General features: G+C 39.5%; 2 protein-coding genes across 7 annotated transcripts in view; both read right to left on the bottom strand.

The window, feature by feature from the left end:
- Positions 1-14162, bottom strand: LOC143474568 (immunoglobulin lambda-1 light chain-like). The gene is made up of 6 exons (XM_076972078.1): positions 14005-14162; positions 13599-13915; positions 3559-3592; positions 1802-2116; positions 1564-1686; positions 1-1257 (listed from the first exon to the last, which is right to left on the bottom strand). The coding sequence occupies exons 1-6, from the start codon at positions 14057-14059 to the stop codon at positions 1121-1123; spliced, it is 981 nt and encodes a 326-aa protein (XP_076828193.1). The 5' UTR covers positions 14060-14162; the 3' UTR covers positions 1-1120.
- Positions 14163-17634: 3472 nt separating this feature from the next.
- amph (amphiphysin) overlaps positions 17635-26167 on the bottom strand; it is a 48499-nt gene continuing 39966 nt past the window's right edge. For all 6 annotated transcript variants that reach the window (XM_076972166.1, XM_076972162.1, XM_076972163.1 and 3 more), the window contains 5 exons: positions 22123-22164; positions 19870-19968; positions 19274-19450; positions 19077-19178; positions 17635-18813 (listed from right to left, as the gene is read on the bottom strand). In XM_076972166.1, coding sequence (XP_076828281.1) covers positions 18709-18813; positions 19077-19178; positions 19274-19450; positions 19870-19968; positions 22123-22164 — 525 coding nt within the window. In that variant the 3' untranslated portion in view covers positions 17635-18708. The remainder of the gene's footprint in view (positions 18814-19076; positions 19179-19273; positions 19451-19869; positions 19969-22122; positions 22165-26167) is intronic.

Raw genomic sequence — 26167 nt, 5'->3', positions numbered from 1 at the left:
TTAGAATTCATGTGTAATCTGAAGTAAATAAACAAAGGAAAAAAATTTAATAAGCAAAGACCTGGGTTAGCTACAGGTGCATTTGTTGGAAAAACCACTGTGAGAGTCCAGGTGCAGGTTGCTTTAATAAAATGACAAACTATTAGATAAAGATTTGACCTTTTGCTTGTCAATGAAATCCAGTAAGTATTCTGCACTTTGTTAACTACACTTTGTTAACTTGAAAAAGATGTCAATAGACCTTGCGTTGTCAGATGATTTTGATTTTGCAAGGTAAGAGGAAAGGAGCATTGTACTTTTCATAGAAGCCTTTTGTTTTGCTTTCATTACTTCTGTATCTGCTGTCGGTAACCACAGAACCCACAGAAAAGTTCCGAGCATCAAAAACATCCTGCAGCAGCCAATAGCTGAGCAGCTCAGACACTGTGGTGAAAAAGCTGCATACATGGCTTTGTTCTGTGCTTGTTTCCATTAAGCACCTTGTAGTGCATACACAAGCATGCCTTCCCAGCATACCATTACCAAAGTCCCAGTCATTAACCTTTAAGTACTGTTGTACACTAATAAAGAAAAGTAATGCCAAATAATTCATGCAACGTACACTAAGCTAACATGTACACTAAGCACTTAGAACATCTCATTTTAAATTATAATTGGATATATTTTCTTTAGCAATTTAAAGTTACAAATGTGGGACACCCTAATCCAATGGTAACCCTAACCCAAACCCTAAGGGTTTACTTCACATATAAAGAAATGCATGTACTGTATAAGCAACGCCAGTGGAAAAGAGAGATACACAGAATAAACCTAAAATGGAAGATAAATGAATACAGTTTAGAAATGTCAGTTTTTATTTACACAAAATGTGAGATTTGAAATGAATCACTCACTAAACTTAATTTCTAAAGCAAAGCTAACAATATTCAGCACATATTTAGTATACCTAATTAATAATATATATATAGTATGTGTAATTATTTCAAAACAAATCTGTTGGATGAAAATCACTGAAAAAGAATGATTCTGGGTAAACTGGCAAACACTTCCCAGTATTGATATATGACATTCTTGTTATGTTTAGGTTCCTAACCCTAACTCTAGGTTCCGAATCACTAGGTTATTCAGGAGGGTTAGACTCCTTGTTCCAAGCATTTCTCTTGTACAGTAACACAGATACGCAGCAGAAGTACAGCAAGTTTTTCACCACCAGCACCACATATGTCAGTCTGAAAAGGTTCAGGCTTCTGCTACGACCTGCAGGAAAGAGGATGAAGGAAAATGAAACAAATTATCACTCTTTGTAAATATTGTCAATGATTTACATTTTAATTTTAATAATTTAAATCTATTTTATACCATTGTTAAATTTTATAATATACTTAATCATACATAATAGATAAAACTTTTAATATTTTATTCCACAAACGGATGAAAATATAATAAACAGTAAACAGTGAAATACATGAATATGATATACTTTAATTATCTGGCAATGTAACCTTATCAACCAATGACTTTAACAAAGAAATGGAACTGTTGAATTGGCCTAATTTCTTTCACCCCTAATATCCTGTCTTGTTTCTTCTTGGCTATCCACTTCTTCTCTTACTCCCTGTTGTACATTGGGAAGGGAGCAGGTTTGGACCAAACTGGGAATAGGGGTCACATCAGGTTTCTCTTCACCTATATATATGGGAATTGGGTATCGATTTAATGCACTACTAATGATTTTAAGCTCTAATCATGTCCTATTGCTTTCAAAATATGTACTGATGAAATTTGAGCAGATCAGTTTCACCTCTTTGAACGGTCAATTTCTGGTGTTTGTTGTCATGTTGGACACTGCAGCTGTATTTATTGGTTGTCTCTTTCTGGTGGTTTATGATGAGCAGGCTGGTTACTCTGAACTGTCCCTCATCTCTCTGTTCCAGCAGCTCATCATCTGTCTCAGGTACCGTCAATACAGCTTCTTTCTTGTCCTTTGCTTCCCATGTGATCTTCAGTATATCTGGAAACATCTCTCTGGCTTGGCACAGCAGGATGCTCTTCCCATTGTCTTGTTCAGTTGCTAGATATGTTGAGACTTTGGGTACTTTTATCTGGTTAACACCATCTGTGTTGTGAGAGGATAAAGAATGCTCCAGTTATTATGCAAATAGAGCTATTTTCAAATGACTTTTTTGGAAATAAGTCTCATGTTTTCTTCTTGGTCCTACATTTGTATGTTTGTCTGAGAGCGTAAAGTACAAATGACAGATGTATACAAAAGAGGCTGAAACTAAATCATCGTTTGAAATGAAAATTGATGGATGTAAAATATAACATATAGCCAATTGTAGCCTTGATTTCAGTTGTTTAACTTCTTGAGAATTATTTTTAGAGCTGAATTATGAGAGTGACAGAGAGAGCGCTGTACCTTTACTTCATTTGCGTAGGTTGTAATTACTATTAATTTACACATCATACAAGTTCTTCAGAGCAAAAGATTTTGGCCCTTTAATGTAAATCTTGCCTTTATGTATTATGAACTCAGTAATATTGTTGTGCCTAGTTTAATATGTGAACACTTTCTAACAAAGTAGTGTTAGGTTCCAAACTACTACAAGTTAACAAATGCATAGACACACTGACAAGTATTTATAATTTCAAAAATAAGCATTTAATCATATTTTCAATTAATTCCATTGATGTTTCATAAAGTAAAATAATATTCAAAACATTATATTATTTTACTATTATCCTGTAAAGCTGCTTTGTGACAACATGTGTTGTCAAAAGCGCTATATAAATAAATTTGACTGACTTTGACTTTCAAAACTAGAGCAGTGGGCTCTGGTAGAATTATACATATATGCACTTTGGGTAATGTGTCTTTGAAATATTAGCTACAATTACTCTGACAAAGCAGCAGGATTTACATGGTTTAACATTGAAGTCTTGTATTATGCCCAGTGTCTTTATTATTCATAATTTGGATGGTGGATGTTTCAGATTAATAAAATGTCATCATTTCATTAATGTTAGCAAATAATTAACGTGTTAATTTACAGTCCCTTGTAATTTTCAATGTAGATTATTATGTGATGATTTTTACAAAAGAATAAATAAAAACAAACAAATCTGGGGCACTTGTTGAAAATAATTTTGTGAAATATTTTGCTCAGTAATATTAAAAATAAAAGATAAACAGATGTCATACGGGATATTTGAATGTCATACGCGATATTTGAATGTCAGTCTTTTGGTTTTGCCACTACATTTGTTTTGCACATGAAAGAAACTACAGTCTTATTGTGCTCATAATTAACTTCCTTCCAAATAAAAAAAAACATTCTGAGGTGGTGTATAGTGGGATTCTTAAAATACCTCTTTAAAAACTATTAAAATACTGTTAAACAAATATTATTCAAATTAATTACATTTATCCAATGAGTCAGAAACATCTAGATTTTATAGTAAAATGCTCAAATCTTTCCATTGAAGTTTGCACAATTTCTCTCACATCCATTTACTATACACATATACATACATAAATATGTAATGTAGTTTTCTTACCTGCTACATAAAGTCTGATGCCTGAGCTGAAGACCTTTGTGTCTCCCACAGTGTTACATTCAAGAGCAAAAAGTCATGTGAGTTTTCACACAGTCCTCTCTGGTCCCTGAATGTTTGATGTTGTTTTTGTTATGAAGTATGATAAAGTGAGTGGAAATTGCACATTTTTTCAATTGTTTTTGTCTTTGACTATGTAAGATTGTCTTATTACAAAGTCCAAGAGTAAACAACTCATTCACAAGTCTGACCATTATGTGGTTTGACCTCTAGGTGCTGCCATGGAGTTATCAAAATGCAGGACTGTCAGGTGTGACTAGTTCAGGATGGTGGAGGTGGAGTATTGGTGTATTGGATGTAGGCTGAACTAGCCTGCAAGCAGGAAGCAGTGACCCTGATCAACATAGTGCACCTAGCTATCACCTACAACCTCTCATCTAGAAAAGACTGCAGCTCCAGAAGGATCCATGCAGCTGGGTGGTTTTGGGTTTGAGTGGAGGTGTCAAACTTGTTTTCACCACATGCCACATCAGCATAATTGTTGCCCACTGAGGGCCATATGTAACTTATAAATGTAACTACTCCTTAATGTTAAATAACTCAATTTATTACTTATTCTAGTTACAAATATTACATATATGTGCATAGATGTAAAAAAATGTTTGCTTGTTGCTCTCTTATTATAACATAAATCCTTTTAATTTGCTATGAAGGTTATGAAACCCACATTACTCCATCAACAATCAACCTATCCAAGTGAATAAGGAAAAATAACATCAAAGATATCTCATTTACTTTGTTCAAAACTTGAAATATCAAATAACTGTGAAAATAGCAATTTTGCTTCAAAAACTCTACCTCTAAAATAGACTTCAGCCTCAACAAAACTACCTTTTACTGTCGCATCATTTGTGGTTGTGGCTTTTCCAATCGCAATTTGCCTTTTAATTCTTTGGCAATATGTTTTATTTCTCGATGCCTAATTTTGGCATACTTAGCTCCGTGTTTGGTGGCAAAATGCCGACGTAGATTGTACTTTTTGACAACCGCCACCGCTTCATAACACTTATTGGAAAAATAGCAATCGATACGGAAACACTGCAGTCTCGAGATGCCGTCACTTCGTGAGTAACATAATTGTGGGAAATGTAGTTTTTGATCACTGCACATTGAGGTTTTTTTTTATATGTGGCTTTTTAAGCTCTCGCGACACATAAAATGATGCGGCGGGCCACATTTGGCCCGCGGGCCTTGAGTTTGACACCTGTGGCGTAGAGTGATGGTTTATGTTTACACCTTTTTTCAGCGCTAGTGGATTCCAGTGCTGCTGAAAGCTTCAGGGACCATGGGGTTGCAAAGAAAGTGTAGATAAGGCCAATCCCACTTTTCGTGTCATCTTCTTGTGCACACAATTGATGGAGCACATGTGGGACCAGGGTAAACAAGTCAGTTCCCATGTTGATCTAAAAATTGACGTAGAACATAATGAACGCCTTTCTCTGACAGTTTGAGGGAAGGTGCATTCTGTGATAGCTAGCTTAGTTGCAGGTTTGCTCATGAAGAATTTCTGTTCAGGTTCCACACCACTGCACTGTAGAGAAAGTCTGTTATTGTGTTATGCAAGCACATCAAACAATATCCTCACACAGCTGTTACGAACCCACCTTGACACGGGTCTGGGTATGGGTGTAGGGCAGTAACATTAGCAGAATGGATGTGATATAAAAATTAATAACGTGAAAACCAGACGGATACATCATGAAATCTTTACTGCCTGATGGAGAATTGCAGAAAAAGCTTGGTGCAACAACACTGGACAGACACACACACACACACAATAAATAATAAAACTATAAACCAACCAACCAAGAAAGAGCTACAGATGGCACCAAAGAACAGAGCCTCCAGAATTTCGCGATGTTGCGATTTGCAACTTCAACGCAAATTCAAGCAAACACCGCGAATTCAGGGCGGTGTGGCAACTTCAGCCAATCACCGCAACTTTCCCCGCAAATTTGACCAATCACTGATGTTGTCTTGATGTGACGTCGACAAACTCCCGCCTTATTTCCGTGTATACATTCTAGAGGAGCAACCTTTGAGACATGGAGTGCCAACTTTAACATGTCCAGTCAATAAGTGTGCCACTATGGCGGCGAGTTTAAATTGTTGACCGAGGAGGGGGGGAGGTGTAAATGGATACAAATTAAGTATTATATCGCGATCGATCGCCAAGTATAAACGCCTCCGCCGTTCGCGCGAGGTGTGCGTGCGGAGTCGCGCGCTATGGTCACTCGCGAAAGTATAATCCATTAATATAATTTATATTAAATTATATATATTTTTGCTGATGCTGGTCCAGCGTGTCGCGTGCCAGTGCCTCGGCGTGCCAATGGTGGCACGCATGCCATAGGTTGCCGACCCCTGCTGTAGATGGTCAACCAGTTTCAGCTGTGGAAAATTCTATTAAAACAGGCAAATACACCACAATTAAGCCAACTACAGGAAAGTCTGATGTATGGAAATCATATTCCATTGTAATTAATGGAGATGGAAATCGGCTTGTTGTGATAGATGTCAGAAAGTGTTGGTGTACGTCACGTGTTTGGACTGTGGTAAGAAATGGGACAGCGCGATCCATCGCTATATTGCTGTTTTAATAAATACATAAGAAAATTTCAAGTACTAAATCTAATTAATTCAATTCATATTAGGATTGCAGGCGGGGTGACAGATATATATATGTGGCGGGTGGGTGCGGGATTAAAACAAGCGATTTTTTGGCCGGTGCGGGCGGGAGCGGGATTAAAACAAGCAAATGCGGGCGGGAGCGGGATTAAAACAAGCGATTTTTTGGCGGGAGCGGGTCTAAAACAAGCGGGAGCGGGATTAAAAAAGCAGTCCCGCGCAGACCTCTAGTCCATTTCTGCCACCGAGCTGTTGCACTTCGAGGGATCATTGTGCATTCTTTGTCCCAAGACCCGTGTTTCAGGGGGCGGAGCATACAAAAACTTGAGGGATAATTCCTGCCCAAACTATTAGAGTAAGAGAAATAAAATCATTGCTTGAAGTGTTAAAACCAGGGGTAAAACACACAGGGTTGCCAACTCTCATGCATTGAGCGTGAGACACACGCAGACTGTCTTCACACGCTCTCACGCCACACATCTGATTTCTCACGTCGAAAAAAAAAATCTAGCTTATTTATCTCTGATCCACATCTATGATTCAATGAGTTACTAGTTCGCTCTGGCGCCAACCACCGGCGATCGATAGATCGCGATATAATACTTAATTTGTGTCCATTTTACACCCCGCCCAGTAACAACTTACGTTCGCCACCAATTTACACTCGCCACCTCCTCCAGGTTCAAATCTCACTCCAAGCAATCTTGAAAAGTTGGCAACCCTGAAATAAATAGGTAAATAGATCATGAAAATGGACTACTAAATAGAGGAAACCATACAACATTTACTCCCTATTGCAATGTAATCACAAAAAAAGCAAAAACACACCGCAACTTGCATCGCAATTTTTTTGAAAAACACCCGCAACATTAAAAATTTTAGCCCACAACAATCACAAAAAAGGCCAGCGAAATCCTGGTGGGACTGAAAGAAAAGAAACCATCAAGTTACCTCCTGACTACCGGGAAATAAAAGATGTACCTCCTACTCTGATTAACCTAAAACAAAAATACATATGAGGTGCCTGCCTCTACACTGGTGTTCATAACAAATCATACCTGCGTGGGTGTTAATGTAAGTGCACACATGCTTAACTAAGCTCTTTTCCAAGGTGGCAGTTTGCTCACTTCTCTAGGCATGATAGTCAAACCATATATGAAAGGACCATCACATAAATACTCAAGTCTACTCAGACATAACCTCAAAATCACTCTTACAAACGAACACCACACCCATTCATGCAGATAGAAATAGCTCTCACTGTGACACAATTTATACAGCAAATTTATATGGTCGAAGATGCAGCCTCCTCATCCAGACTTCAGTCTCCGATTGGTCACAGGATTAACACCAATAATGCGATGATCCACCTATCAAACACGATACAACAAGAGAGACAAACCAGAAACGTTGAGAGGAGCTGAGAGAACATTCCATAAGAAGGATCGTAAAGACAGGCTTGGGTCAAATCCGTTAGAGAATCAGAAATGAAACAAAACCAACATGCAAGGCTGCATTTTAGGACCACTATTATTTACACTATATATATATGCTACCATTGGGCACAGTTATAAACAAACATGGTGTCAATATTTACTGCTATGCAGATGACACTCAACTTTACATATCAGCCAAACCTGATGACAAACTCAGTTTAGGAAAAATTGAGGCCTATGTAAGAGATATTAAATGCTGGATGTCTCTAAACTTCCTCCAACTTAATGAAGACAAAACAGAAGTTCTCCTCCTGGGCCCTAAGGCCGCAAGACAGAAAATTGCAGATCTAATGCTTAATCTCGCAGACTACCCCATTACACCTGGCACAGTAGCCAAAAATCTAAGCGTCATACTCTACTCCGACCTATCATTTGTTAAATACATAGATAATACTACTAGGATAGCTTTTCTACATCTCCACAACATTGCCAAGTTAAGAAATGCATTATCACAGGATGATGCAGAAAAATTGGTGCACACCTTTGTTAGCTCCAGATTAGACTATTGTAACTCATTACTGTCAGGATGCTCAAATAGGAATCTAAATAAACTTCAAATAGTTCAAAATGCTGCAGCCAGAGTTCTGACTAGAACTAGAAAATGTTATCATATCAGACCAGTCCTATCAGCCCTGCATTGGCTCCCAGTTAAATTCCGTATTGATTTTAAAATTCTTTTATTGACTTATAAAGCACTGCACGGGCTTGCTCCTGAAAAGCTCCAGGAACTTATTTCATATTATGAACCCCCACGTCTACTAAGATCACAGGGGGCTGGCCTTCTATTAGTCGCAAAGATTAATATGGTAACAGCAGGGGGAAGAGCCTTTTCTTGTAAGGCCCCCCAGCTTTGGAACAACCTTCCAAAATGCGTTCGGGACTCTGACACCATCACAATCTTTGAAAACCCACTTATTTAGTTTAGCGTTCGATAATTAATATCCCCCCTTAGATAAAGGTACAGATCCAGGGGTTCATAGGCGAAGGGTTTTATGGTAGACTGGGACGCTGTCATCCTGTCACTGCACGTGGTCACTCAAATTTGTTGACCGTGCAGTGGATGGATGCCAGTGTCTCAGAATGCCCCAAAGCCTATGTTACCTTCTGGATCTGCCTTTCTAGCTAGGCTGTAATAATTTAACTTATTGCCGGAGTTGCACTCCAGAAATGTTTATAATATCAACTGTCCTGTATATGTCCTTATACAGAGCAAAATTTCCCTGTTTTATTTTTTACACATGGCTGCCCGCCTACTCGAGGAACACTTAGATGAGGAGAGACAAGCCTTTTCAGAGATCCATCCTGGGCTGGCCGCCTCCTGCCTAACCAGATATGGAGAACTTGTGTTTATAAATCTACACCAAGATGGACTTTATCCCTTACATCTTTTCCTTTTCCTTTTGTTTTTTCTTCTGTCTCGCTCTCTAAATTGTTGTTGTTGTCATGGTGATGGGCATCGCCAGAGGAGGATGGGTTGCCCCCCTGAGTCTTGGTTCCTCTCAAGGTTTCTTCCTCATGCCCTTAGGGAGATTTTCCTTGCCACAGTCGCACTTGGCTTGGCTTGCTCACTGGGGGCTTGGACTCGGACACTTGTAAAGCTGCTTTGTGACAACAACTGTTGTAAAAAGCGCTATATAAATAAAATTTGATTGATTGATTGAAGACCAAACAAGCTTATCCGGGTTCTCATAGCAATAGGCAGCTAAAATGTGCTAATAATGGCATCGGACAAAGTTGGATTTAAGGTTTAGACACTGCAGTATATGATGTACAAATGAATTCATTTTGTTACTCCTCTGTAAGACACATCTACCCAATATGTTGGTTTAGCCCAGGGCACAGCTCACAGTATTTAAGGGTGGTGCAGGTCAGAAGGAGGTGAGCTTTATAAAAGGAATGCTCACTTTAGGTGAGGAAAGGCATTAAAGTAAGACACGAATGGCAGACGTTTGAGAGAGAAAGCAAACAGTTTTTGACTGTGTCAGAGTGGTTGCGTTGCAGGAAGCATTTGTAAAAGGACAAACTATTCCAAGGAAAACTTACCCATGACAATCTATGGACTGAGCTGTACTAAGGTGAGCATAAACACGGTGTGGCAATCAAACAAAGTTCTGGACATTGCTTTTGTTTAGTCAGAACATACATTCACCCCCATTAGACTCCCCATAACCCTTTGTTAACAAACAGTTTACTCAAGTTTACTCAATTATTCAAATTTAAACAAAAAAGAATATTTATATTTATTTGAAGAAGTTAATTTGACGGTAATGTATATTAAAAGGTTACAGGGTGGATGGGTGAGGGGGGTGCATGATTTAATGTGAAAAGCAGTGATTGCAGATGAAGTCTCTGACAACTCTACCATCTCTGTTGTCACCCACATGCATTTAAGGTTCCTCATCTGTGGGCATGTCCGAGATGGTAAACTATTGCTCGCCACTGAGACAGGTTCCGCATCTCCTACACTATAAAGAAAACTTCCACTAGCAAAAAACGAAGAGCGCTAAAACCATCCAAAAATGATAGTAGGCCTATGTGTATTCGTAGTTTTATAAGGCGTTCCCGATGAAGAGCTAGGCGAATAAACTGAGCTTCAATATCCACAGGATCCTCGAGGAAAGAACACGTCATGATGACATCTTTGTAACTCGGGTTTAGGTTTAAGTAACTCAGGTTTAGGTTCAAGTAAATCTGCCAGCAAGCAGGTTTGCTTCAGAGCGTAAGTTGCTATAGCAACTGACCCCAAGTTTGTTTTAACCCGCTTTCTGGAATAGGAAACTCCGGGTTTTAGTGAACTCAGAGTTAACATAACCTGAGTTAGACACTAGATACCCTAAGTTAGACCCGCTTTTTGGAATACCCCCCTGGTTCCCTCGCTTTGCGCCACATTTTCCAAACAAATCAGTTTTTTGCTGCTCTGACGTTATCTCGTGCTGGGTTCACTGCAGCCGGACATTGGAGATTCGCGCTCATAAATGTCAAATTGCCCATTACTTAAAAAAAAATTAGTTTCTGCCAACTGGGGTGGCAGCAGGGGTGGCAAGGCTTTCTTTTAGGATGGCATTTGCCACCCTATGCCTCCCCGGTAGATCCGCCCCTGAGACTGAGGTTTTGTCCAGTGGGGTGTTTGCTAAGGGAACTGCTAATATTTGTCCAGGAGATAACAGAGTCCAATTGTTTTATGACTGGAAATCATTTCCTTTTCTTTTTTAATTCTCACTTTTGTTTATTAATAAATTGAACACTTAGGAACTTATTTGAAGGTATCCTGTGCTCTTGGTCTGGTGAAGCTTGTACTCTGTACCTGATACTCGACATGCATAAATTCTGTAATTCCCGCAGAGTACATTGTCCTCTGACGGGGATAGTTACAAATGGTGGCAGCAGTATCAAAAGTTTGAAGATACACTACATTGCCAAAAGTATTCACTCCCCCATCCAAATTATGGGAATCAGGTTTTTCAATCGCTTCCATGGCACCTAGGCATGCATACTGTTTTTACAAACATTTTTGAAAGTATGGGTTGCTCTCAGGAGCTCATTAAATTCCAGTGTGGAACTGTGACAGGATGCCACCTGTGCAACAAATCCAGTTGTGATATTTTCTCACTATTAAATATTCTGCAGTCAAATGTCAGCTGTATTATAAGAAAAGGGAAGTGTTTGGGAATGACAGCAACTCGTAAACTATCGGAGGGGGGTCAGCAGATACTGAAGTGCATAGTGCCAACTTTCTGCAGTCAATCACTACAGATATCCAAACTTCATGTAGCCTTCAGATTAACTCAAGAACAGTGCACAGAGAGCTTCATGGAATGGGTTTCCATGGTCGAGCAGCTGCATCCAAGCCATACATCACCAAGTGCAATGCAAATCGTCGGATGCAGTGGTGTAAAACACGCCGCCACTGGACTGTAGAGCAGTGGAGGCGCGTTCTCTGAAGTGATGAATTGCACTTCTCCATTGATGAGGACAAAACAGATTAACTTGACTGGCCTGCACAGAGTCCTGACCTCAACCCGATAGAACACCTTTGGGATGAATAAGAGGAGACTGAGAGCCAGGCCTTCTTGTCCAACATCAGTATGTGACCTCACAAATGCACTTCTGGAAGAATGCTCGAAAATTCCTAAACCCTGTGGACAGCCTTCCCAGATGAGTTGAAGCTGTTGTAGCCCTATACATTAGGAATGGGATGTTACTTAAGCTCATATGTGAGTCAAGGAAGGTGAGCGAATACTTTTGGCAATACAGTGTATGACGAATCGGACGTCCCTCCATATAAGTTAAGAACAGGACAAGCGGACGTCAGTAATCATTGGAATCCAAGAACCAGACGCAAAACGTCTGATGCAAAGCGAGCAACAAGAGGAACAGAGAAACATGACGAAGAAAGCCAATGGCTTCCTTCTAGCTCCCATAAATCAGCATTGAACAGTTATGCAATAAACTAGAAGACTTTTTCCAGTGCATCAAAGAAAAAGATGAACACTTACACTGAGAAGCAGCAAAGCAAGAGCAAAGATGGCGGTCACTGCACCACCGGTTCGGGCTACCTGAATCTACCTGAAAGACACCAGGAAGAAAATTAAAGTGCAGTAGCTCTGGGGCCTTCCAGAACTCTCATTCTATGAAGCAGAGATAAGACACCAAGAACAAGTCAAAATCAGCACAAAGCCCCAAGACTGGCACACACAATTCTACCTAATCGGAGAATGCCAACACTCAAAGAAACTGATGACATCAAGCACTTTCTCACCATGTTTGAGCGGATAGCACAAGCTACACATTCGCCAAGAGAAACAAAGGTGTTATACCCATTGCCATTACTCAAAAGCAAAGCCAGGGCATACACTCACCAGCCACTTTATTAGGTACACCATGCTAGTACCGGGTTAGACCCACTTTTACCTTCACAACTGCCTTAATCCTTTGTGGCATAGATTCAACAAGGTACTGGAAACATGCCTCAGACAGTCTGGTCCATATTGACATGACAGCATCATGCAGTTGGTGCAGATTTGACGGCTGATTTGGTGACTGTGGAGGCCATTGGAGTACAGTGAACTCATTGTCATGTTCAAGAAACCAGTCTGAGTTGATTCATGCTTTATGACATGGTGCGTTATCTTGCTGGAAGTAGCCATCAGAAGATGGGTACACTGTGGTCATAAAGGGATGGACATGGTCAACACACAGGTAAGCTGTGGCATTAACATGACTCTCAATTTGTACTAATTGGCCCAAAGTGTGATAGAAAATATCCCCACACCATCACCACCAGCCTGACCCGTTTGTAGAAGGCAGGATGGATCAATGCGTTCATGTTGTTGATGCAAATACTGACCCTACCATCTGAATGTCGCTGCAGAAATCAAGACTCATCAGACCAGGAAAAGGTTTTTCTAATCTATTGTCCACTTTTGGTGAGCCTGTGTGAATTGTAGCCTCAGTTTCCTGTTCTTAGCTGACAGGAGTGGCACCCGGTGGGGTCTTCTGCTGCTGTAGCCCATCTGCCTCAAGGTTCGACGTGTTGTGCAGAGATGCTCCTCTGCATGCACAACACCGACTGCCTCTTTTCACCGCGCACATTCAGATAGACCAGCACCGGCTGAGACACCCGGGTTGCACACACACCAGGAAGCTGGTGGGGTCCTTGCGGGATCTGTATTTGTATGGGGGAAACTATTTTGAGTGTCAAATTAGAACAATTACTGTAAAATCCTCTACACTCACAGAAATTATAATAAAATTTAAATATTAAAATATTTAGTTTTTAAAGGTGTGGGCAAAAATCTGCATTCTATTTAGAAAGAATACAGAACTAGGATTTTGTATTAGTTTCCTCCAGCATTTAACAGCTGTGTCTCCCTTCCACAGCGCACAGAAATATGTTGCTTCATCCTCTCTCTTTACTTTTGAGATTGTTAGAGAAACTTTTTGCCCTTTTATTGATCCACTGAATCCTCTTCCAAAACTGGCCTCTCTTGTGGCTGTTGTGGTCCCAGATGGAAAGTGCAGAATCCTCTGCAGTTCTTCTCCTGGTTTTGCTCTGTACCAGTGAACAGCAGTCTGGCTGAGGGAGGTTGAGCCATCCACATCACAACTGAGAACTTTAATTCTTTCACTCCGTGCAACCTCCCATGACTTTTGTGTAAATTGTGCATTAATGCAACCTAAAAGAAAACAAAGAATAATTATTTCTGATATAAGCACAGGATTTGTGAATGAACTAATTCATTTAAATTAAACTTAATCATCTTACCAATAAACACAAACACAAAGTACATGGCAGTCACTTCAAACATGGTCAAATTCATCCTATCTTTTAAATAATTCAGTATGTTGAGATCTATGAGTTCTGTTTTGCATCAAATTTAAACAGCTTTCTGGATGCTAAGTTTGCAAGGAAATGAAGCTCTAATGTCATGAGTCTTGAACATTTCACTCACCAAGTCATGCAGTGGGTGGGCTTTAGGCCAGCACACTAGAAGGTAAGTAAGGTAAGGAAACATAATTTCATCATGCATGAGACAAAATCCACACTGCTCCTACAATCCTACAATTATGAATATATTTAGCTAGGCAATGATTTTCGTATAGGCTATATTGAGCCTATAATTACACATTTCTTAAGATCAAATGTTGAAGCTACAGGGCTACAGGAGTTTTTCTTCTAATTCCATGAAAGGGGAGTCATGAAACTGTTTTGAAAAATCAGTATGTTGGATAATTAAATAACCCTTTATGTGTCAGTGATATTCACAAAGAAATAAACACCTAAAGCACAATTGCAGTTAGACAGCTTAATAATAATAATAACCTGTAATGGCAGAGACACAGAAGATGAACAGAAGGATAAATGGACCATTGAGCTTGTTTGCACAACTGAATGTTATAGAAGAGTCTTATAATGATTTGATTAACATTATGATATGACTTCGCAAGCATTTAATTTCAAGCACATTTTTACAAACTGCCTGCACTAAATCACACAATGATATATCAGATTAAATGCTTTCCATTTAGTATTTCATATTAATGAATAATATCCATCCACCCATTATTTTTACCACCTAATACCGCTAGTCAGGGTCACAGGAGCCAATCCCAGTATCATCGGGCTAAGGTAGCTCACCAGTCCACCCCACACGGGCAATTCAGAATGACAAATTGACCTAACACACACGTCTTTGGACTGTAGGAGGAAACGAGTACCCGGAGAAACCCCACACAGGCACACTAACCCGTGCAAACTCCATACCGTGCAGACCGGACGAAGAACTGATACGAGACCACCTTGCTGTGAGGCGACAGTGCTAATCACCATGCCACCTTAATAAATAGTATTTTAATGATAATTGGCACAATGTTTTTCATACACATCACTTTCATTTTAGTAAAGTCATATAAAACAGCAAAAACTAAGAAAACCTTTAAAAACGCATGCTGCACTTATTTTTTTGGACAGTTTTGCAAAATGTCAAAAACATAATTGGTGTCAGAAACAAACTAGATAATCGAAACAGAAAATAAACATTACACATTATTAAAATAAAATAAATATGCAGCAGCCAATTAAAAGGCCTGTGCATTTTGTATTGACTCTAAAAACAATTAATGTTAAATAAAAACATGAAAACAAGTAAGGTTTTCAAAGACACCTAGGGTTAACCCTAACGCTAGAGTATATAATAATAATAATAATAAATGTGTGTTTTGCTTATACTTGATATTTACAGATATCTTCATTCTTCTTTCCCCCCACATGTATTGTTAATATAAATACTAAGTTGCAGATGTTTGTGAGTGGGTGGGAGAAGGGGTAGAATATGTATCTGTAAACACCACTTCCTGACAGTGGTTTGTACCTCTGACAGACAGATAAGACACAAGCTTCATTTTATATTTCATTATTTCCAAATGTGTCAAACGTATTCAAATTCATTACTTGGGTAGAAGTATAGATAGGGTTTAAAAATACTTCTGTAGAAGTTGTTGTAGAAGTATCGACTCAATCTTTTTACTCAGTTAAAAGTGTAAAAGTACTGGTTTCAAAACTTCTTAAAGTATAAAAGTAAAAGTAATGTAAGATGCCATTAAGATGCCAAAAAATGCCATTAAGTACAAAAATGTAGGCCGCGTCATAGGGCCTATAAGGCACTACCCCCCTTATTTGTAGAATTTTTTTCTTCTACAAGCCATAATCACTATGTTATTTTTAAATGTTTATGTTAAAAATACGGATGCACTAGGCTACCTGATTTAGCCGCATATATGCCCATTAAAACAAACTTATTAAAACCATATTGTCACGGTGGCGAGGGAGGGGCAACCAGGGAGTGGTGCTCAACACAAAGCATTACCATGATGACAAATACACAGGTGATAAGACAATTAAAAACTTACAACGGAGCACTTTTGATATACAGTGCGGGTTAGCTGATCTTTCTGTATATCAGCCTCCTCGCTGGTGCTTAGTTGGGACATTTCTCTTCAGTTTTCGAGTCTCTGCCATGAGCATCGTCATACTAAGCTACTCATGTCTGCTGTGTCATTGATGGAGTGTGACATGACATGTGCGATGGATCACGCACAAAGCAGTAGGGTGTGGGAGTGGTGTGTGTTTATACTTCTGATCCTACCACAATCAAATCCACTCTATCTGGATGTCATGATTTATCTGTATAGTTTTTAAAATTACAAGCCAGATTGAGAACAAGCCAAAATGAAATAGGAATTTTGAGGCAATTTCTAAAATGTAAGGAGTAGAAAGTACAGATAATTGTGAGAAAATGTAAGGAGTAGAAGTAAAAAGTTGGATGAAAAATAATTACTCCAGAAAAGTATAGATACCCAAAATGTCTACTTAAGTAAGGTAACTAGGCATTTGTACTTGACAACTTATTATTTCTAAGCAGACTTAGTAGTGTAAATCAAGAATTTGTGTTTTGCACAGTTTAATCAATCTATCTGTAATCTATTATGAAATACATTTTAAGAATTCAACCTTTATGCAACCTCAGCCAAAACTTCAAAAGATTACATTGTGTGCAAGTAATACCGACATAAAGGAACTTGTGACAACATTTAAATATGTAGCCACTGTCTACAGGCTATATGTAGATAATGTTTTGGGTTATCACTACCCTTACTGGCTTTATCTGGGAGTCGTTCTGCCATTTTTGGCCTTGAGCCAGACTAGAGCAGTTCTGGATATCCAATGCAGAACCACAAGTGGACACTGGAACGTTTTTAAGGGATTTAGTAGCACAGCACAAAAAAAAAAAAACAACAAAACAGCAAAGACCAACAGCTCCCCCTTGTGCCTCAAATTCACCAATGCATTTATGCACAGAACATTCTAAAGTATTTCCAAGGGCCCTTGATAGTTGCATGTTTGACAAGACACAATTCAAACTCCAGGCTAGTTTGACATATAAAACTGACATGAAGCCAATGGCTTCCTTCTAGCTCCCATAAATCAGCATTTATCAGGTTCATATGATATTCTAATAATATGTGGTGGAGCTTTTCCGCACATAGGGCAGTAATGGCCTGGTGGTAGGGAACTGGTCGTGTGACCGGAGGGTCGTGGGTTCAATTCCCAAACCTGAGGCCATGACTGAGGTGCCCTTGAGCAAGGTACCTAACCCCAACTGCTCCCCGGGTGCCAAGCTAGGGCTGCCCACCGCTCTGGGCACGTGTGATCCACAGCCCCCTAATAATCACTAGTGTGTGTGTGTGTGTGTGTTCTAACTGCACAGATGGGTTAAAAGTGGAGGAAAAATTTCGATTGTGGTGTAAAAAATCACAATTGACAAAACATGGCACATTTACATTAAAAGATTAAAGAACACCGCTGTGTAAGCAGATATGAAAACACACTCTCATATAACCATATGAAGTGTTATTTATTCACTTTATAGATAAATTAACATGAATATGTACATCACAAAAACTCTCAGTGAAGGCTAACAGTACAAACACAAGAGTGACTTTTACCTCTAAACTGAACAACCAAGACAATGATAATCTCTTAAACTCAATGACATATATTGCATAATTTGCAGATCCACCTCACAACTATCCCAGTGAGCTTCAGCTTAAAAATATAAAGTTAAATAAATAGAATTTACGATAACATAATATTTTCATTCAACATTTTTCAAACACGTCCACTAAATAATTTTGTATTGAATTGTAGAATTGTAAGGAAGTTTCTGGAATTGTGATCTGTGTTTTGCATTTTGCTATATTTGCCAAACATCAGGTTTCAAATTTTCTTCTAAAATATCACATGTTCAGAACTCAAATATCGATATCTATCCTTTTAATTTTCATCAATTTGGCAATAGAACAGCACGTTTTGTCTAGAAATGTTGTCAGTTATGCCAAATATTATCACCATAGCCGTACACACGAGCCCTGAAAACTACAGAGGACACGAACAGTGATGCAATATAACACGTAGGCCTGCAACGCCTCAATGAAAACACTGTAGTCTTATGTAACACTTAGAACAGTTAAATAGATCATATCACTACAAATTTTGATAAAACTTGCTGCAGAGCAACAAACTCAATGCAATACACTTGCAGAGAAAATGTATATTTTGTTTTAGAGGAGAATTCACAAGTGTAGTTTTCCTTTAAACAGACAGGGATTACATGTGGAGGGCACCACAGTTCCAACAAAGCACACATCAATTTGCTGCTGCTTACAGTTGAACAAACAAAAACAAACAGCTCTGGGTTTGGGGGTGAAAAGGTAGACCACACTATCGCATCATGCTCTGTTATTTTCTTTAAGCTCTGAGTAGTTCATTCTGCGTTTTTAAACTTTTTAGTTGATTGTATAATTTTCTTCTTAGACACAGTTTGCCTCATACTGCTCTGAACAACAGCTGTCAGTCAGGGTGCCAGGGCCCTCTGTGTGTGTGGCTCACGCCTCCCCAGGCTCAGAGGTCTTAGGCCACTTGCTGTGTGAAGTTCTCAGGGAAGAGTCCTTTGTGAGCCAAGACTCCATGCTGCAGCCAGTCACTCTCCTTAATGCCAGTGAGCCAGCCAGCATCCTGAACACCCATCACAGGCATCAGAAACAATACACACAGTCAGCACAATCGACAAACAATGAACATTGTTTGCAAATGCCAAATTAGAACAAAATTTTCAGAGAAATTATGAAAAAGTAACTAGCTTTCATTAGAATATTTACTGACTTTATGCATGTGCTAAATGCTATATAAAGCAAATACTCTGAGGGTAGGAGCCTTCTGCAATCAGAGTGTCCGAGTCATTTACTTAGAGTTCACTCAGAGCACAGCACTGTTAATACCTGATCTTCCAGCAGCTCTGTGGGAACAACAAGAACAATGTCCCCCTTCTTCAGGTCCAGCTCATCATGGTTCGCAGCTTCAAAGTCGTGCATTGTCTGTACCTGCAGGATGTGGTGGACGGCAGCATGGGCAGTGAGTCTTTCCTGCTACACTGACACATGATCACATATGCACTGCTGCTATCTGTGTTACTGGCCTTGTACTTGAAGCCTGGCGGCATGCCAGAGGATGAGATGTCTTTGGCTGTCTGGCTGTCTGGTGTCACCTCACTACCACTGGCTGTTGTTGGAGATGTGATGTCACAATCACGGTCATCATCGCCTTCGTTGCTGGATGCAGGTTCAATTACAACAGAAGGGATGGGCATCATCTCCTGCAGAGAGATCAGACAGCAGTGGCTTTCTAGATGGTGTAATAATGCACATCATGCTGGATCTCAGAGTACAAATACTTTTACCACAAATGTCTGGCTGAAAAATTACCATATGTCCATATGTGTTAAATAAATTACCATGTGACCATATGACGTGTTAAGCAAATGTATTAAGCTACTGTATTAAACACAGAATACCATTACAGTAAAAAAAAAAACAGGTTATAAAATAAAAGCAAAGGAATGTATTCTGGCAAATGTTATATTATTCAAACTAAATAGCTACACTGAAAGCAAATACTTAATTACCACATATTTATGAAGTCACATATTTGCATACAGCCTAGCTAGATATTAGGGTTAGAGTTAACCCTAGCTAGCATGAGTACCAAAGTGAAAAGTCGTGCCTGGATATCTACCTCCTTCTCCACCATTTCTGCAGTATCCTCATTACTGGCGTCATGCTCTTGTTTGGTCTCTACCGTATCACTCTCGTCCTCAGGTTTGGTCACTATGGTCTAAAACATACATCCAGGTGTGAGAGTCAGTGATGAAACCCTCCCTAGACTAACTCATGTGATCAGTGATGAAACCCTCTCTACACACAATCGTGTGGATGATCGGGGATGAAACCCTCCCTACACTCACTTGTGCGATCAATGATGAAACCCTCCCTACATTCAATCATGTGGATGATCAGGGACGAAACCCTCCCTACATTCAAACGTGTGATCCATGATGAAACCCTCCCCACACTAAGTCATGTGATCAGTGATGAAACTCTCTCTACATACACTCATGTGAATGAACGGGGTGAAACCTTCCCGGCACTCATTCATGTGATCAGTGATGGAGACCTCCCTACTTTCACTTATGTGATCAGTGATTAAACCATCCTTACACTCACTCGTGTGATCAGTGATGAGAAAAACACAGATCCGCAGGAGCAGGGACCAGACTGCTGAGGTTGAAACTGCCCACAGTGAAGACAAGTGTCAGTTTAAGAGACACTGACTGGTGCTTCACTTACAGTCATTTTGAGCTACGAAGGGTTTACTGTGCATGATGGATGGCTTCAGGCATGCATGTTGTATCTGGGGGACCTTGCTCAAGTTTCCATGAGAAGAAGATTCAATTGGGACCAAATCTCTGACCTCTTGAGTGAAGTTCAGTCATTACTGAGCTAGCACTGCCAGTAACAGTAACTTGGGTTTTGATCAGTGCTATTATCCAGTAATTACTAACCCAGTAAGGTGGTTTCAGTGCCTGTACCCTTATCCCTATTTATTGTTCTATATGTGCTACCAATAAACTGCATCACTTCTTGAAAAGGATTATCTAAATTAAGTTTGCAAATGTTTTTCAGAAATTCAAACATTAGAAAGAAATCTACCTTTCTATAATCTGTTTGATGAATAATATTTATATGATGTCATGATACAGCCCCGGACCCTTTCCTTCAGGCGTGTGTAGTCTGTGTCTATTTATGTACTTCCTGTGGGTGTGGCTGTCTGTGTATGTGTTCACCTGTCTCATTAGTCTAATGTGCTACACACGGTGTTCGTTATGTGTTACGCATATATTGTGTGCATTAGTCTTGTCCCCGTGCTCATCTTTGTGAGTCTGCATCATAAGTGTTAGATGTTTGCTATGTCTGTAGCTATTTGTCTAAATAAACTAAAGAGTGTATGCAACTTGTCCCTGCATCCCCTGATCCTCGCACCCATGACAGATGATGAGTAATAGTTAGATGATGAATGGAATCCATAATTCATTCAGGCCCAGTAAACAACCAAGTAAAATACAGTAGCACTTGCTGTGGTATCATGCTTGAATATGGTTGAAACAAAATGGTTGAATGGTTGAAACAAAATGATTATAATAACAAAATGGCAAAATCACACACCAACAAATAAAGAAAAGTCCAACAAGACAAATTTGACCAAATATAGACATAGAAATTTTAAAGTAAACATTGCTAAAGTAAACAAAAATGTAGCCTACATGTAGAATTATATGAGCTATACTACATTGAACAATGCCACAAGCACAACATAAAATATACAGTTTTACAAATATTTACAAATTATCTATATAATATCTCTATCCACCACCAAATCACCCACACTGGAAAGACAACAAATTTAAATATAAATTTTATGAAAAGTGTGAACACTAGCTAGAGAACATAATCACTGACTAATATATGTAATCACTGATAAACACATATACTATCTCTTGTAAAGTTAACAAGTTTAAATTTAGGCTGAAATTTTAAAAACATCTTAAGTTAACAATTTTTTTACACACATTTTCTGTGTTTCTCAATTTTTTAATGATTTTGTTCACTTTGAGAGGATGGTATTTAACCCATTTTGAAATATTTCTTTAATCAATTAAATATTTCAAAATATACAAAGAAGACATGGTTGACTTCATTCAGAGACAGAATAACCCTAAATCAGGTAGATCTAAATAGGAAGCATCATTTCAGTGTTACCTATCAAAAGTGATGTTTTCTGAGCTACTCTACAACACAGAGGTATCGGCCTGCTTTTATCAGGGAAAGATTGTTGATTAATCAGTGATTAAGTAACCAGCATCAAGTGATTAAGTAACCAGTGAAACAGCATTAAGATTGTTGATTAATCATTGATTATTTAAGTAGTTACCGGAGTCTCTTCAATAGGAGACTCTTTATCTTCTGTAGAGGCCTACACACAAAAGAAAAGTGAATGATCATCCTATATACAAAGTCAGTCGCAACAAGGAATAAAAATGTCAAGATTCCCCTCAGACAAAAATTCAACAGTATCTCAGAATATTTCAAAATGGCCTATAATTGGCAGCCCATTGTGTTGATTTCCCTCTGGAATTAATAAAGTTACCTTTCTTATTAAAACAATACTAAATAAACATATAAACACAAACATATATTTATAAATGCACTTAGTACAGATTGAAGGCATATAATATTATCAACACTTGTTTGATGTGTATAACCATGTGGCTTCAAAAATCATGTTCCAGTTAAAACAAACATACATCATTAATACCACAGTTGAGCAGGTTAGAGTGGTTGTGCATCATACAGAAGTGTGCTCTGCCATTAGCTATTAGCTAGCTCAAAGAAATAGCCTGGACACCATATTAGGCTTGTGCTGTACCACACACACAATTTAGGAATGCACCATTTGAAATGGGGAAGAGGAGAAAAAAGAATTACCAGAGTCTCTGCACGTAAGTCTCTGCACGTGTGTGTCCCCCCAAGTAGACCTGACTACCCAGGGTCCAAGTAGGGAGAGGGGCCCATTTTGCTCATGTGCCTCGTTTACTGGCATTTATAGGGGCCCACTGACATTGAGAGTGTACAGGGCCCAGAATTTGCTGCAAAGATCCTGTCTCCATGCCTGTACTTTTGTAAGCCTGTCCCTTGTAATTGAATTCATGTGTCCATAGTTTAGTTCCTGGTTAGTGTTGTGTATTTATACTAGGGGTGTCACGATTTCGATATTAAATCGATATCGATCTAAATTATGTCACGATCTCGACCCTCGAAGTCAAAAAGAGGATCGACGATCCCTCCCTCTAAGCTAGGCAAGCTTAGGCACACTATGCAAAGTAAAGCCTGGTTTAAACTAAACATGTTGCGAGGGTCCACGCGTCGAAAATGACGTAATTGCGGTGGCTCCGCCCGTGCGCGCTGGCGATTCGCAAGGTCGTGCACCTCTCGAATTTTGTAACTTCACATGCGCCGCGCTTCAGCACAATGAACCAAGTCATGTTTTTTGGGCTCATACACCTTTAGAAGGTGGAATTAAAGCACCTAATTAAGTTAAACATTTATACATATACTCGTAATGATTCAAAATAATTCGATTTTTCATCACATTATTTAATGGTTGTTTATTTTCAAAACGCCTTTATTTTCTTAACGTCTTCACGTTCTCTTGTTTTGTCCTGGAATTACAAGAGGCTCTTATTTATTAACATAATACAAGAGAACTGTTCAGTCAGACAGCTATTTGTTGTGAAACGAAGTAGTTACACTTTCAAGCATTTTCAAGTACTTTAGCCTAAATTCCAGCACTTTTCAAACCTGAAACACAAAGCAACATTAAAATTTGTCAGGTAAATGTTCCTTCCCCTGTTTTTGAGGGGTGTTTCTTTATACTACCACGTACAGTGGGGAAAATAAGTATTTAGTCAGTCACCAATTGTGCAAGTTCTCCCACTTAAAAAGATGAGAGAGGCCTGTAATTGACATCATAGGTAGACCTCAACTATGAGAGACAAAATGTGAAAAAAAATCATTTTGTCTGACTTTTAAAGAATTTATTTGCAAATAATGGTGGAAAATAAGTATTTGGTCACCTACAAACAAGCAAGATTTCTGGCTGTCACAGACCTGTTGTCACGGTGAGGCGGCCCCCTACCGGCCGCCTCTGTCCACAGCGGCTGTTGTTGTTTGGTGACGTCATGTGCGTCCCTCAGGTGGGCGGAGCCCGTGATCCGTCTCACCTGAGGGTCGTTTGTTTGCCTATATATGTCTTGTCTTTGTACCAGTTGACCGCTGGTCATTATATCCTTAATTTGGAGCTAATGCACAGGTTTTTGGTTTGCACACTTCTATTAAACCATCCTTTTTCCCTGAGACTTGGTGTGATCGCTTCCTTTTCGTTGCTCACACCTGCCCGTCACACCTGTAACTTCTTTTTTAAGAGGCTCCTCTTTTCCCCACTCATTACCTGTATTAATGGCACCAGTTTGAAGTCATTAACAGTATAAAAGACACCTGCCCACAACCTCAAACAGTCACACTCCAAGCTCCACTGTGGTGAAGACGAAAGAGCTGTCGGAGGACACCAGAAACCGAATTGTAGGCTGGGAAGACTGAATCTGCAATAGGCAAGCAGCTTGGTGTGAAGAAATCTACTGTGGGAGCAATAATAACTAGGGAGTTTTTCCTTGCCACTGTCGCCTTTGGCTTGCTCACTGGGGGCTAGGACTCGGCACTTGTAAAGCTGCTTTGTGACAACAACTGTTGTAAAAAGCGCTATATAAATAAAATTTGATTTGATTTGATTTGATAATCAGAAAATGGAAGTCCTACAAGACCACTACTAATCTCCCTCGATCTGGGGCTCCACGCAAGATCTCAGCCCGTGGGGTCAAAATGATCACAAGAACGGTGAGGAAAAATCCCAGAACCACAAGGGGGGATCTAGTGAATGACCTGCAGAAAGCTGGGACCAACGTTACAAAGCTACGTAAAACGTTACGTAGTGTGTTGCTACCATCAGCAACACACTACGACGCCAGGGACTCAGATCTTGCAGTGCCAGACGTGTCCCCCTGCTTAAGCCAGGCACGTCTGAAGTTTGCTAGAGAGCATTTGGATGTTCCAGAAGAGTATTGGCAGAATGTTATATGGTCAGATGAAACCAAAGTAGAACTATTTGGTAAAAACACAACTCGGCGTGTTTGGAGGACAGTGAATGCTGAGTTGCATCCAAAGAACACCATACCAACTGTCAAGCATGGGGGTGGCAACATCATGCTTTGGGGCTGCTTCTCTGCAAAGGGACCAGGACGACTGGTCCGTGTACATGAAAGAATGAATGGGGCCATGTATTGTGAGATTTTGGGTGCAAACCTCCTTCCATCAGCAAGGGCAATGAAGATGAAATGTGAGGAGATCTGCATGGAGGAATGGGCCAACATACCAGCAACAGTGTGTGCCAACCTTGTGAAGACTTACAGAAAACGTTTGACCTCTGTCATTGCCAACAGAGGATATACAACAAAGTATTGAGATGAACTTTTGTTATTGACCAAATACTTATTTTCCACCATTATTTGCAAATAAATTCTTTAAAAGTCAGACAAAATGATTTTCTCAATTTTTTTTTCACATTTTGTCTCTCATAGTTGAGGTCTACCTATGATGTCAATTACCAGCCTCTCTCATCTTTTTAAGTGGGAGAACTTGCACAATTGGTGACTGACTAAATACTTATTTTCCCCACTGTATAGTTTCGGAGAACACTGCAAAGAATATAAACGCCTCCACCGTTCGCGCAGGTTCGTGCGAGGTGTGCGCTACAGTCACTCGCGAAAGTATAATCCATAATAAATAATCCAGCCTTGACGCGGCTCAGGGATTACGTCACACGCAGTGCCGTGCGGCTGTTACAGTTATTTAAACAAATTTAAACATGGGTCTGTGGCAGGTGCAGAGTGTTGAGGAGCGATTTCGATTGGAGAATTGCGCTCTCTGTCTGAGATTTTTTTATTATTAATTTTTTTTGCTGATGCCGGTCCAGCGTGGCGCGTGCCAGTGATTATGCCTCGGCGTGCCAACGGTGGCACGCATGCCATAGGTTGCCAACCCCTGCCATAGACTAATCTAAAACTGGCATAGGCCTCTAAAATCGAGAATGTAAATCGAGAATCGAATCGAATCGTGACCCTAAAATCGGAAATACAATCGAATCGAGGATTTAGAGAATCGTGACACCCCTAATTTATACCCTGTGTATTTGGTTAGTTGTTGCTGGTGAGTTGTTGTGTGTGTTTGTAGTTTATTTGGTGTGTTCAGTGTTTAGCATATCTGCTAAATCTCTGCGTGTTGATTTTGTGTTTTTGTTTGATCATAATGACCCCGGACCATCTGAATAATTCTTCTGCATTTGCCCATAGTAAATCTTGCACTTC

Source organism: Brachyhypopomus gauderio, chromosome 14 (assembly GCF_052324685.1).
Source record: "Brachyhypopomus gauderio isolate BG-103 chromosome 14, BGAUD_0.2, whole genome shotgun sequence".
NCBI classification, from domain to species: Eukaryota; Metazoa; Chordata; class Actinopteri; order Gymnotiformes; family Hypopomidae; genus Brachyhypopomus; species Brachyhypopomus gauderio.
This window is presented reverse-complemented; position numbering and strand designations above follow the sequence as displayed.

Coding starts and splice junctions, on each gene's coding strand:
- LOC143474568 (XM_076972078.1), bottom strand. CDS start 14,059: ATGAATTTGACCATGTTTGAAGTGACTGCCATGTACTTTGTGTTTGTG. Junction 2,117..3,558: donor CATCAGACTTTATGTAGCAG/GTAAGAAAACTA, acceptor CTCACAACACAG/ATGGTGTTAACCAGATAAAA. Junction 1,687..1,801: donor GAAATTGACCGTTCAAAGAG/GTGAAACTGATC, acceptor CCATATATATAG/GTGAAGAGAAACCTGATGTG.